The 14,363-nt window shown below is 39.5% G+C and overlaps 1 protein-coding gene across 4 annotated transcripts in view; it reads left to right on the top strand.

Annotated features, from left to right (window-relative positions):
* Nucleotides 1–14,363, top strand: part of LOC122847241 (netrin receptor UNC5D-like) — a 234,592-nt gene that overhangs the window by 169,402 nt on the left and 50,827 nt on the right. For all 4 annotated transcript variants that reach the window (XM_044144747.1, XM_044144745.1, XM_044144748.1 and 1 more), the window contains exons 5-6: nucleotides 11,411–11,591; nucleotides 12,400–12,567. In XM_044144747.1, coding sequence (XP_044000682.1) covers nucleotides 11,411–11,591; nucleotides 12,400–12,567 — 349 coding nt within the window. The remainder of the gene's footprint in view (nucleotides 1–11,410; nucleotides 11,592–12,399; nucleotides 12,568–14,363) is intronic.

Below are 14,363 nucleotides of genomic sequence, written 5' to 3'. Positions count from 1 at the left end.
AGCAGTTTCTGTTTCTTCCCCTGGTTAGATTAGACCTTTCCAACTAACCATGAATTGCTCGTATAGTTTACTGTAGTGACACACATTTTTAAAGCTAATGTCATTTTTATGTGACATTACCATTTTAAGCTAATTTCTCTTTCTGCCCTGTTATATGGTTGCTGTGACACTCTACAAGAAATACTAAACACATACAGTTCAGACCAAGAGTTTGGACACACAATTGTGTCCAAACTTTTACAAGAAAAGCCAAACATTACCATCAGGGTGCTGTGTGGGTGCGCTATCTTCCAAAAGTTGAGTGGATGTCCTCTTAGACTGAAATTTGAGTAGCTGTGGGAGAAATATTCCTCTGGTAACTTCAGCGAAAGTGTTTTGCAATCATTAGTCCCACATTAAACATCCTAGTATTCTAAACCAAGCCTCATTAATCATCACGCCTCCCGTCCCAAGTCATCTGAAGTGCTTAAAATCTAATTATGAGGCGACAAACAAAACTCTCTGATATACAATGTAAAGATAAACCAAAGGCACAAAAATAAAATACACCTTGGATTATGGAATATGTTGTTGTCCAATTTGGAGGCCTCATTTGTTTAATGTGATGACGTGACAGTCTTTGTTGGGTCGAGGAAAAAAAAGTCATAGATGACTAAGGTAGAGCAGAGTGCAGACATGAGGGAGGGGAAAGGGAGAGGGTGTGTGTTTAATTGAATCAGATTGTAGAAAAGTCAGCAAATTGCTTTTTAATTGCCTTCATGTTGCTTTCACCTCCCATTTACGTAATTACACATGTAGGTCATTAGAACTCCTCTATTATTTAGACTATTTTACTGTCCCACTATTCGTATCCTGATTAATATACATGAAAATATGGTACCTGCAGCTGAATTATAACACCTTTTATTTTATGAAAGGCTGCTATGGGAAATTATTTATCTTCAAAGCATTTTGGATTGCCTCTGAGTACAATTGTACAGGAGTTGTGTTAGCTCACATTGACAGTAGCGTATAAAAACACACAACTCAGATAAAAATTAGACACAACAAAAACATGCAAAAGTAATTCAAATGATAAACAATATGAATGAGATCCTGGGTCTCCATGAGACAACCTTTATAATTAAAGGTCAAATAAAAAAAAAATAATAAAAAAGAACATTGTCCATATATTAGAAGTTGCTTTAAAATTTTCATTGAGACAAAAGACTGAGGGACACAATATCTAACATGTTTCTCTCTGATTTACTTCAAACTCTTGCTACAAATATGTGAATTAAAAACAATAACCTCCTCCTATACTTCTTTGGAGGATGAAGGCTGTTAGGTACAAATTAATGCGTGTATGCTAATGGTTTTAATATTTTCATTGACAGTAATCAACAAGCATACATCTTTCTTTGAACACATATTTTCAAAGCCCCCATTTTTGTAGTCCAGCTTTACTATCCACATCCAGCCTTGAACGTTTCCTGAACCACAGGATCAGTAAATCAGTTCAATAGGTCCGGCCTAAACAAATTAAATAAGATAAAAGCAGCTTTTTATTCTAAATAAACTAAACTAAATATAAGAACAGGTAGCGTTTTTGAAATTATCGGTTGTTTTTTAAGACCTGAGAGACGACAGACGTTGGTGTACAGCCACACGACAGAGACAGCAAACGAACAGATTTCACCCACAAACATTCAGGTGTCAGGTGCTAAATCTCACAAAACCTCCTGAGGTCAAACGTGAGTCCAGAGTAAATGCAATTTACAATTTTTAACGGAGGAAAACAAAACACAAAAAGACGTCTCTTATGTCCACCAGTCTTTCTGCTGCGCCAGAGCAGTTGTCTTGTCTTCCATGTTTAGGATTCCCCTTTGCTTTTCTGATTGGCTACACATTGTTGCCAAGACAATTCAGCATGTTGAATATCCTCAATTTCAGGTTGGAGTAGTCAGGACATCCTACTAGGTCGCCCTTTATGCAGCATACACAGGAGGAATATCTCATAAGATTATCTTTTGAGGCATTATGTTAATATGGGAATCCTTAACAATGTCCAAAGGGGAAGACTTTATCAAAAATCAGCTTAATTATCTTGCTGTGTGAACCAGGCTTAAGGCTTTGGGTCTCCAGCAAGCCACACTGACAGCTATCACCCACCAATAGGAAGCCATGGAAAAGTGGTGAATCTTCCCAGGAGTGGTACCATTAATCCTGCTCTCCTGCAGAAAATCCTGAAGGGTGACGTCTGACTGTCAGTGGTGGACTTCAGCTCAAGAACACTTGCATTATGCAGCAGGGCATTGATCCAAAGCACTCAAGCAAGTCCACCTCTGAACAAAAACACAAAACCGAAGCTTCTGCAGTGGCACGATCAACATCTGCACCGCTTTTGAGATCAATCTTATCTGACTGCAGTCGCTTTGGTCATCCTTTTGTTATGACGCAGTATGGAATTTATTCTGACTTCGACTTGATGAAAAATCGCTGTTTCGATCTGATCTGAGGCGATGCGGAAACTCCCCTGTGTGTTAAGATGATGCCTCTGCTTCAGGTGGGCCGGTTCTCTCTTTTCTACATCTTCAAACAGCTCGAAGCTGTTGAAAAGAAAGGCGAAGTGGGAGGTGTGTGTGTGTGTGTGTGGGGGATGTCCTCTGTGTAGTTCACGGATTCCCTACCCACAGTGAACTCTGTCTCGTTCGGCCTCTAATGAAGACAAAACGTTTTAGGGAAAGTCTGAGATGGACGGACATGATCGTGTTCCATCTTAATTTGACGACGGTTTTTAATGGCCAACGCCGTGACCTTGACACCTGGCTGGCAGATTTGCTCCGCGGGGCCCGGTCTGCTGGGCGAGGCGAGGTGTTGTTCAGCACCCAACCGCTGCTATCTAAGTGGAACAAATTTGCCAATTAAGCAAATCCGTTTCTGTTCCTCCCCAGGCGCGGGGCTTATCGGGCTCATTTGAGTCTGTCCTGTCCCTGCCTTCTCATCAGCATGTGCATCTCTCTATCGCTTCCCCTCATCCCCCAATCTCCCCCTCCCACCCACCCAGAGGGGAGACTCCAGGTTTGACACAGCATGCATATCCTGCTCTGGGATTATGCTCATCCTGTAGCGAACAAGGAATGGGAGCAGAATGAGATGGATAGATCAAAGCATAAGCATGAAACAGAAAAAAAAACCTTTGCAGCTAAAAAAGAAATTGTAGATCTAGCTAAGAAGATTGAATTGCGATACACTCAAAAATCAAAGAAATTAGATCCTAGATTATTTGGTCAGTTTAATTAAGGAAGACAACAATTGATGTTCATTGGTTTAATTAAACTACATCTTTCTGCTGCCGTTGTCTTCCACGTTTTATCATGGCACTCAGATGCTTCTTACAAAAGAGAGAATAGCAATCAAACACTTTCATTATCAGCCCAAGTAGGGCTAATTATATCTTTAAATGTATTCCTTCTGATAATTGTATAATTTCCTCTGATGCTGACTTCATTTCAAAAATAAGACTTTTACGAGTAAGCCAGTGCTGAAAAGAAAACAACATTTTATCCCTTCGGGTTCCATCGGCGCAAGCTTCCCAGATGACTTTGGGAACACCAGCCCGTCCGAAAATGTGCACGCAACCGCACAGATGTCGAACAGCCAAACATGAAAACACCACAAATAATTTTCCGAGACATGTAGCATCCTAAACAAGTCAGCAGTATTGCAAAACCAGCGAGTGAGTGATCCTTAGTGAAGGGCGGATCGAAGCGGGGGCGATCACTACTTCTCTCAGACACAGCTCCCGGGTTATCAATACCAACTAGATAGATTGATTAGGAGGCAGTCGCTTTAAGTCTGGGTGCAAGATTGGGGCAGATATTAAAAAAAAAAAAAAACACATAAATGATGCATTTTGCCTTCGAGGGTGGCAAGAACGCACTTGTCGCCTCGCTGCCATCATCCTTCAGGCAGGCTGTGTAAACAAAACAATTACATTTCTGGGAATCTGTAAATGTCGCCACTGAATAAAGATGACTTGTGCTGCCTTGCGAAAGTATGCATACCCCTTGAGCAATTTCACAATTGGAATTTGATGTGACCGACTGACGCAAAACAGAGAATAGCTTGGTAGTGAAAGAAAACGATGCATTGTTTTCAGAAGTGATATGAAAATTTTGACTGTGTGACATACATTTATGTTCAGCCTCATGCACTGTGGTGCCCTTAAATAAGTCCAGTACACTCAGTACGTTCAGAATCATCTAGTTCGTAAATAAAGACCGTTTGTGTGGGCATAAATGCAGGTGTTGTTAAGGAAAACTTTAAAGTAGTTTTTCAAGCAATAGTCCAAGCTTGAAGCATGTTGCTAAAATGCTGAGACTTGGACATCTGCCTAATCTGAAACACCCATTTATGGAGAGCATTAGGCAGACACTCTGCAAAAACACAAAATATTATGAATTACTTTTGTCTCGTTTCTAGCAAAAATAAGTTTGTACACTTGAAATGAGACAAAACTAATTTACAAGGAACATTTTAGACCACTGGTAGACTTGTATCTAGACAATTTTTATTGTTGTAAGTAAAATAATCTGCCTTTTTTTAATTAGTGCTAAAGAACTATTGACTTTAAACAAGCTTCTGTGTCTTGGTGAAAGGTTACTTTTCTCTTATTTCAAAAACTAGAACCTGAACCAAAAATACTTGGTGAGATTCTGTGTTTTTACAGTGCATGAATCATGGTGTCTTTGGAGGATCAGCAGAGATTTGCAGCCCATGTAGGATAATCTGTTGACAGTGTGGCGGTTGCCTAATCCAATAAATTAGCGCAAAAAACCAACAGGAAACAGTCAAAAAAAACTAGGAAGATGTGAAAATGTATCTCCATGTGATCGGACTGAACTTGAGTTGTTCACTGCAACACGTTGTACGACTTTGTGTCGGTCTGTCATAAAGAAAATACCAATAAGTAAAAAAAAAAAAAAAACACTGACAATTGTAGTTATGGCAATATATGAGAGACCTACAAAACTACAGATTTTGAGGAAATTGCCTCAAAATTTTAGATTTTGATTTTAAATAATGAGCAGACTCTCCAAGAATGAATTGGTACAGCGAGGCCAGAACTTTAGTTTTAGCGATATCTTGGCAAAGTTTGCACTGATCCATTACTTTTAGTGAGCTGGACAGATGGAGACAGGCAGTGAATGCCTGTATGGTGAACTGACACATGGATTATTAAGGCAGGGGGGAAAAAAGTTGTTCCCTGAGTTTCTTTGAATGCAGTGATGCTTCTGCCATAAAATGTGTTTCTTTACTGCTAAGGGTCAAATCCCAGCTGCACCCTCATGTCAGTAAATCTCCATTGTAACTTTCCTACTCTAGTTATAAAGAGTCTGCAAACTTTCATCAGCTTGTAAATCTGGTTTAATAGCTTCAAATAACCTGGTTTCAGACATCAGCATTGGATCACTATATTTAATAAACCTGCTCCAGATGGTCAGCTCTGCATCGCTGATAAATTTAAAACATCCACATTTCTGTAAAAAGTAACTCTAAGTTTGGAGTCTTCCCATGCAGATGTCTTTGGGCTTCTTCAGTTTATTTATGCTTTTAATCTACCAAATCACAAATCGCATTATTTATGTTTTGAGTTCGGACTTCAAATAGCACGCACATTATTGTCTTTGTACAATAGATTTAATTCAGACCAGGTGTAAATGCAGAAAAAAGATCTGTGACACGGTTCCCTAGCTGTTTGTTTTTGCTCCATTGTCAGAAATTAGACATGCATATTTTATCGGAGGCCATTTTTGAGTCTTAAAGAAATTCCTTTGGTGGTATTATCTGCTAAATGTTTAAATGCATTAAATTCACACAGCCCAGGTGTTAAATTCAGTTTCTGTCAAGTTCAAGTCCAACGTTTTTCCATGAATATGCATCTTATCTGACGACAAGAAGAAAAGGGCTGGAGGTTGAGCTCCAACGTCTTTTACTCCTCCATTAAGACTAGTAAGATGTGGGGAAATGGTTTTTAGTTTAGCTGCTTTTTACTATAAATGGAAACACACATCTCCAATTTAATCAGGAGCCTTTGGATGCTAACTTTAAGAAATAAAAGCCCTACTATTATGCTTATAAAGTTGCTAATTGTTTATAGCAATATCCTATTTGATTCCATAGGGTTTTATGTTTTCCCCTGGTACATTGTAGAAAGATTTTGTTTTGTTTTTTATCTAGCTTGACAATAAAGAGTGTAACACTCAATTAGATGTCTGATTCTTCCTCTAAATGTCATTTGTTGCTCGATCACTACCTGAGTGAACATATGGCCCCATTGAAAAATGCGGTTTTGGTTTCATGTCTGCTTGTTTCCGAGAACCAGTGTCGATTATGGAAATTAAAGAGGAATCTTTTTTCAGCGTGATTAAAACTTGGTCAAGGCAAAAGGTTGTAGATAAACTGTTTCTGTACTTGAAGATGACAAAGTCACACTTCTTAAGCATTTCCTCATATTGTTACGTTGGAGACACAAACTTCAACTGGTATTTTAAGTGATAGAGCCTCCAACAAATGCATGCGTAGATGTGAATTGGAAGGAAAGTGATACACGGTTTTCAAAATGTTAAAAAAAAATAGAAGTCCGACCTAGAAAGTGTGTTTTGTCTTTGCATTCAAACCCTCTAAGTCACATGTGTCAAACTCAAGGCCCGTGGGCCAAATCCAGCCCGCCATAGTGTTTTATGTGGCCCTCTAGATTCTAGACTAAACGTTAAGACGGCTTAAACATTATGTTATCGATCAAACCAATGCAGTTTTTAAATGTTTACTGTCAAATTGTATCAATCTGTCCCTCCAGTTTCTTGTGAATTATTGCGGAAATTAATGCAAAATCAACAAATCCCTGCACTTTTTTGCGTTAATTGCAGATTTTTCTTCAAACACTTTCATACTTGTACTAAACAGCTGCCTCAGCCTCAGTTGATGTCAGATTGTCCGTGATCTATACGGCGAGTAATACAAAGTTGCACTTACCATCATATATAAGTGCAAATATCACAAATATTTCCAAATTAGTACCATAAACACTTTGATTTTTATTGCAAAAAAATCACAAAAAAACATCCCAAAAATTCAGCAGGGACTGAAAAAGATTTTCAGTATTATTTAATTTTAAGAATTTGTTAATATTTTTAACAGTTTAACGGGTTTTTATCAATATATTCTGGCACAATTGGCCCATTAAGAGAATTGGCTCAGAACAAAATGAGCTTGACAGCCCTGCTCTAAGGCAATACTTTCTAGAAGCAAACTACAAACTGGACTTCCTTTGACTGGATTTCAACATCATTTTACAAAATAAAAAAAAAAAAACAGGAAATATTTCCACCCACTTCATCAATGAGTTTCGTTTCCTGTTATTCTTTCACACAAAATCTCCCCAGCGTTCTTGGAAGACGTAGTTTTGCTGTTTTATTTTATTCATAGGTTTGTCGGCTGATCAGTTTTGGTGAACATGGGTGGGGAACTTAAACATTGCTTAGAAATAAGGCCGTCTGATGGACCAATTCCACCCTCCAATGTTGTTTAGTGTGTGCTGAAAGGTCCGAAGCCAAGTCCTGTAAAAAAAAAAAAAAAAAAAAGCTAAATTAAAGCCACATGATGAAAGACTTCCTCAACCTTCAAAGGCAAAAAAAAAAAAGCACCCAGTTGTGACAACGTGACTCTTGATTTATCGATTTTCTGACTTCTATATTTTTTTTCTTATCAAGGGTTTTGGAAAAAAGCAAAGCAATCTCCAAGTTCAGTGGTTCTTGTTAAATTCCTCTGGCAAATGGACGCCCCCTTCCACCCACACGCCCCCACCGCCACCCACCCCGCCAATGCACAAACACATGGAGCTCCCAGGGGGGGCGGAGTTTTAATCCCCAAACACTCGGCCATAAATCAAACCCCACTCCTCACGCTCCGGCTCGTCCCTCTCAATGAACAGCTCATGCTAGTGGCGCATTAATAGCAATTTACAGCGCCAGTCATGCGAGGAAGGGAGCATCAACAGAGCGTCTTTTATTTTGTAATTCCTTATTACTTTCACTCGGTGCACGGACAATGAATTGGTAACGGTAGTGGATGTGACCTACCTACTACATCACTCACTCCGGCTTGTTGTCAGCAATGTGCTTCCTTTCTTACAAACTACTTATTTTGCAATTACTGCAGAATGGGCCCCATCTCATCTTGATAAATGTCAACTAGTTCTGGCATTTTCTTTCGTTTTTATTCCCGAGGTTAAAATTGACGCACACAGTGCAGCGTTAAAGTCTCCCCCTCCTGCCCCCTCTTTCAGATTTCATTGTCGTTCTTTTACTTTTTAAACAAAGAAATGTTTCAGCTCTTCACGTGTACTTTGACAAGGATAGTCAGAGTAAACATGAAAAAGCAGTTTTTATGTTTTAATGTTCGGTGGAGCATTAATCATCATCAAGTCATGGTAATTTGGAGTTGAGTTTGACAATTTCACTTAAACCACTCAGACCACATCTGGAAAACTTCCGGTAATTAATGAAATAAGCCTGAAAATCTGGAACGTTTCATTCAAATCATTAAAACAATCTTCTGCACCATGGTCTTCCAACTACTTCCTGTTGTTGTCTTCTTCGTGGTTGCGCCAGTGGCAACATCCGGTTGATGTGACTAGTGCGACTCTGTCACAAAAAAAGTTTCCATTGCAGTTTTTACAAAATAAACCAATTTTGATACCACCAAATGAAGAAATGCCTCATCCTGGCTCCAAAACATTTGATCAAAAAAATTAGCTTTTTTGAAATTGCCAAGTCTCCAATAAGTGAAATTGTTTTCTTAATGTCAAATTGCGCAATTATTTGGTCAATGGAAAAATACTGCAGCTGATGGAAAAAGAAACTTCCAATTATTGCAAACGCTTGATAGCAGTTAGACGGTGAAACCTGCTGATAGGTTTAGGGCGCAATTACTTTTTCGCTTTGGGTCAGCTTGGTGTAAACTGCTGTTTTTCTCTCAATAAAAGAAACTTAAGAATAAGAACTGTTTTCTATGTTAAATTTACTTTATGAAATGAACAATTTCTGTAATTATCTGAAACTTGCAATAAAAACCAGCGGAATAAGTTGACTTTTTCATGACATTGTCAATAAAGGTTAGAGATACATTTGAAAGTGTCATTATAAACAACTCAGCAGAGGAAGGTCCTTGACAACCTTGCTCAGAAATAAGAAGTAAACCGTGAAATAACCACACTAAATGAAGTAATTGGAGTTAGCTGTTTATTTTGGCTAAACTTCCCCCACAGTATAAAGTGTATGATACTTGGTAAGCTATGAGTTAAGTGAATAATAAATTAATCCAACTTTTTTCTTTAGTAAATATTCCTGGCAAATATTACTAGCTTGATAAACTGTCTGCATCATATTAGTAGATAAATGGATAAAAAAAACACTAAATTCTTTTATGTGGGGGTCATTTAAAAATCTGACGCCAGTGACACTTTCCAAACAAGAACTGGAAAGTTGACAACAAAATTATGGAAAATTTGTGTAAAACACTCGGTGGAACATTAATCACCAACAAGTCGTGATAATTTGGAGCCGAAAGCACATTCCAATTAGTTCTTCGGAAAGAGAAAAATAAGGAGGAGGGAGGAGGCTACACTGCTGTCAAAAAGTGAAAATTGCTCAAAATTTTAGGAATATTGCCTATCTAAGTAAACTCTAAAACAACTTTTGAGATTTTGTCATGTTGGCAAGCAAAAAAAACAGAGGAAATCAGCAGTGAATGGCTGTAATCCCCCAAGTGTTGGGCCATTACAGACATCCTGTGGTGAAAATCACTGTGAGTCTCAGAAACACAGCTGAACTTCCAATGCAAAAAATTCAAATTGCAAACACACCATGCAAAGATTCAACACACACAAAAAGTTGATCTTTTAAAGTTGACCAAGGAAGGGAAAAACTTCAAATCTGGTGTTTTAAAACTTCAAACTCTTTTGCACACTATGAAATCCTGGGCATATGGGATGAACGTTTATCTAGATGGCACAAGGAATGCTGAATGATATCCAGAGCAACATGTGCTTCTATCAAAACAGCCGCCTTCTCCCGACAGGAGCGTCTTTGTCTCACCGAAAAACCTTAATCTGCATACGCTACAACGGCAGAGCTTTGTTTTCGGCTCAGCTGGTCTCTTTTTAAAGTTCTGACTCGTCGTCCACTGAAAACATTGAAAGCAAAGTACTCGACAAAGGGGGCCCTCCAGGGCCACGGAGCTCAAATCTCAAAGTAAAAATCAATAAACGAAGATTTTGTTTTTAACACTGCGGGCAGCAGATCTCTTCACTTTTCAAAGCTTACAGAAGTGATGCAACGCAGTGAACATCCCTGTATCACTTATTTTTCTTTCTCTGTCAGTAGCATCATTTGACAGTCGTTTTGAGACTTGGATATCGTTGCATTTTTGCTTATATTTCATTCTCTTGAAGCGTTTTCCCGAGATGTTTTGAAGGAGCGTAGTACAGTAAAAGCTCTAGCATTCAAAATTAGCATCTTAACATAATTAACCTTCTAAAGCATCATGTGAAATGATATAAATTGTAGAAACCGGCCTGTTTTGCGCGAGCCACTGAGCTCACTTGCATCAAGTCGATGGGATAATCACAGCATCTCTGAGTGAGTTCAGGCTCTGATACGAAAGTTGACAGATGAACACCATGTCATCCTGACGAGCTAAAAATGGTTCTCGGTTGTAACTCAGAGTTGTGACCCACTTTTTTTTGCATGTTTATTGGCACAAAAAAAAAAAAAGATTTGTGAAAAGTAGGAAACAAATTTATTTATTTATTTATTTTTTACGTTGGTCTTGCATTGCCACATTTTCAGATTAGCTGACCATTAACTTCCCTGTGCTTGGTGGTAACATCATCATCAGTCTTTAATAAAAACTGTAAGGTGTAAAAAAAACGTGCATTATTTACTTGATAGGAAGAGAAAAAAAAATCTCCAAATGTAATCAAAGGTTGAAAATTTGCGAGTGAGATAATGCTGGTGCTGTGAAAACGTAATCTGATTTCCCGCTTATTTTTACACGTTTTATCAGGGGTGCTGTAGTGAGTGCGACTTGGAGCCGTGTGCAGCGTGCTCCAAAATACTAATCAAAATCACGCACTTATACAACAGTCTTCCATAATAGCATATGATAAAACAAAAGGCGCGTGTCGCTCTTATCTCATCGTAATCCTCCTGAAAAGTCTCACATTAGAGAGTCCCCAGTACAGCGGCGTTTCATCAGCTCGTGGAAAAGTTGCTAATACAGGAAGTGCACCTCCTCTTGTACTTGAAGTGCTCAAAATCTTATTCTTTTTTCTGTCTCTTCTCTTTCTTTCCTTCTTTCTTTGCAGGTGGAATGGCTGAAAAACGAGGAGCCTCTGAACGTTGGCGCCGACGGCGTGATCAGTAAAAAGGGCGACCATGAGCTGATCGTCTCGGAGGCTCGCCTCTCTGACTCCGGCAACTACACCTGCGTTGCCAGCAACATTGTGGCCAAGAGACGTAGTGCCACGGCTATGGTTGTAGTCTACGGTAAGATATGAAAGTAAAACGCAGAATGATAAATCATTTGCAATACACGGAATGAAAGCAGTGGTAAATCGAATGTCAATCTCTTATCCTATGGTGTCAAATTGCCTCCTAAAGACTGAATAGACACCACTAGAAAGTGGTCCTTTTTAGACTCTTGAGTCTTGTGAGTGACTTGTCATCACCGATCAGTCGTATTGAGCATGGAGACAGTCACAGTATTTACAAGAGTCTTATTATTCATGATTGAAAAGCAGCTGCCATGAGGTCAGTGACACTTCACAGCTTATTTGTGCCTGCATTAAATACCTTTTTCAAAGCACTTTATGTAGCTACAGGCAAGCAAACAATGTTCTCGGGCTTCTAATGGGCCGATACAGAGTGAAATTACAATGTCACGCCTGCATCGCGCTTCTTTGACTGAAGCGAAGCATTGATTAGCGTTTCCGTGCCCATTTCACTGACCTCCCGTCTCGTACTCTTATTTATTCAGCGAGAGCATTAAGCTGCAGCGGAAACATATCTGATTCTTTCTCACGATGGCGGCTTGCTGAAGACCATCAATTATTAAGTTCCATAATGCAAATGAAGGGCTCTGACAGGCCTACCATTGCCACTGTTCAGTAGTGGAACAATAGCGTCTGCTTCCTTTTTTTTTCTTTTTTTTTTTCCTGTGACAACAAATTAGCAGATTAGTCAAACAGCTTGCATTGCGTCGGAAAGGTTGTGACTCAGTCGCTCGCCGATGTTGTAGATGAAACAGGAAACGTCACGTTGACTGCTTTCCCGTTTGAATCTCGGTTGCACTCAGTGAACGGAGGCTGGTCGTCGTGGAGCGACTGGTCGGCCTGCAACGTGCGCTGCGGGCGGGGCGTGCAGAAACGATCGCGGACCTGCACCAACCCGGCGCCTCTCAACGGCGGAGCCTTCTGCGAGGGCATGTCGGTGCAGAAGAGCACGTGCAACACCGTGTGTCCAGGTGAGAGCAATGCGTTGTCGTACGCCGCAGCATGCAAGGAAGAAGCTGCACTTGCATTAAATCACAGATCAGGAATATTAAAATGTCTGGGCAGGTTGGGACTGAATTGGACTGTTTGTCTTTCCAGCAGCTCAGCGTTCTGCTGGGAATCCTTTGGATTCTCGCATTTATGTGGCTGCTATGCTTCTACAAAAATTACACACCTCGACTTTGTTGCCGAGCAACCTCACAAGTGGATCAGGCAACTCAGCAACAAAACAAAAAAAAAAACAAAAAAAAGGCTCTAAATCTCAAAACTCTCCAGATCCCCATGCGATCAAGCATCTGTGTGATTCACTGGAACAAATATAATCCACAGTGGCCATGCCCTGCTGTCCACGGTGGATCCACAAGGTCAAATGTTCTCTGGGATCAGTGTCAAATTTAGGCTATTGGGTTCTGACAGGAACAAGAAGGCTTTCATCAGGAGACAGAACGTGTTAGTTTGGTTTTAGGACTCGAACTTTGACATTTGCCTGGAGTTATTTATCAGCCAGCATGATTGAATTAGGCTCAGCTCTTCTACCCAGGGATTTGTGTGATCAAACAGAACCGAGAAGCAATAAGTTCTTCAACAGAAAGTTTTCAAAGCAAAGGTAAAAGTCATCAAAATTTCCTAGGGGTTAATATGCTGTTGCTATATATGCTATATATGGAAGGTAGATGAGATTAAAAGACAAGAATAAAGAAAATAAATAGACACAGTAAACAGCATTTAAAGCTTTAAAGAGAGGGGTAACAGTTGATTGAAACTGCCTATGCATAGTGACATTTTGAGTTACGTCAACATGAAGGCTGAAAATATTTTTGCTTCAATGTTTCTGGTCAATCCACACTGTTACTTCTGTCTGGAGTTGCACCAAATGAGCTTCTCGCAGGTGCATCTTAATTAATTAAACTATAACTAAAAGGGTTTTTTTTCCCCTAAAATATAATTTAAGAAGGCAAATCTGCATTATATAAATGCACTACACATAGTGATACACTTCCACACACTTATTGGTGTTACCTTTGAGAGTGATTATTATACTAATGAAAGCGCAAAATATTTTTTCTCAGAAAATGGCAACAGTGTGTGCTCAAAAAAAAAACATTTGGTAGAAAGGGAATTATGAAAGGGCTGCACAGTGGCGCAGTTGGTAGAGCTGTTGCCTTGCAGCAAGAAGGTCCTGGGTTCGATTCCCGGGGTCTTTCTGCATGGAGTTTGCATGTTCTCCCTGTGCATGGTGGGTTCTCTCCGGGTTCTCCGGCTTCCTCCCACAGTCCAAAAATATGACTGTCAGGTTAATTGGTCTCTAAATTCTCACTAGGTGTGAGTGTGTGTGTGAATGGTTGTGTGTCCTGTGTGTCTCTGTGTTGCCCTGCGACAGACTGGTGACCTGTCCAGGGTGAACCCGCCTCTCGCCCGGAACGTAGCTGGAGATGAACCAGCAACCCTCCTGACCCCATTAGGGACAAAGGGTGAACACAAAATGGATGGATGGAATTATGAGAATCAGGAAACAGTTTTGAGGCCATTGTGAAGCAAAGAAAAACTGTAAATATTATTTTAAAACGTTTATTTTTTTCCATGCCTAAAAAAATTCAACAAATAAAAGTCTTAAACTTATTTATCAAGTTTAAGTTTTGGGCTGTGAGTTAAACAGCTCACAGTTTTAACATGCCCTTAAAGGCAAGATGGCCTCAATACACTGAAAAAGGAGACCAACATATTTAAATACATTTATTTTAATCAATTTACTATTCTTCATTTTAGT

Source organism: Gambusia affinis, linkage group LG17 (assembly GCF_019740435.1).
Source record: "Gambusia affinis linkage group LG17, SWU_Gaff_1.0, whole genome shotgun sequence".
Taxonomy (NCBI): domain Eukaryota; kingdom Metazoa; phylum Chordata; class Actinopteri; order Cyprinodontiformes; family Poeciliidae; genus Gambusia; species Gambusia affinis.
Note: the sequence above shows the minus strand (reverse complement) of the source record. Positions and strands in the feature narration are given on the sequence as shown.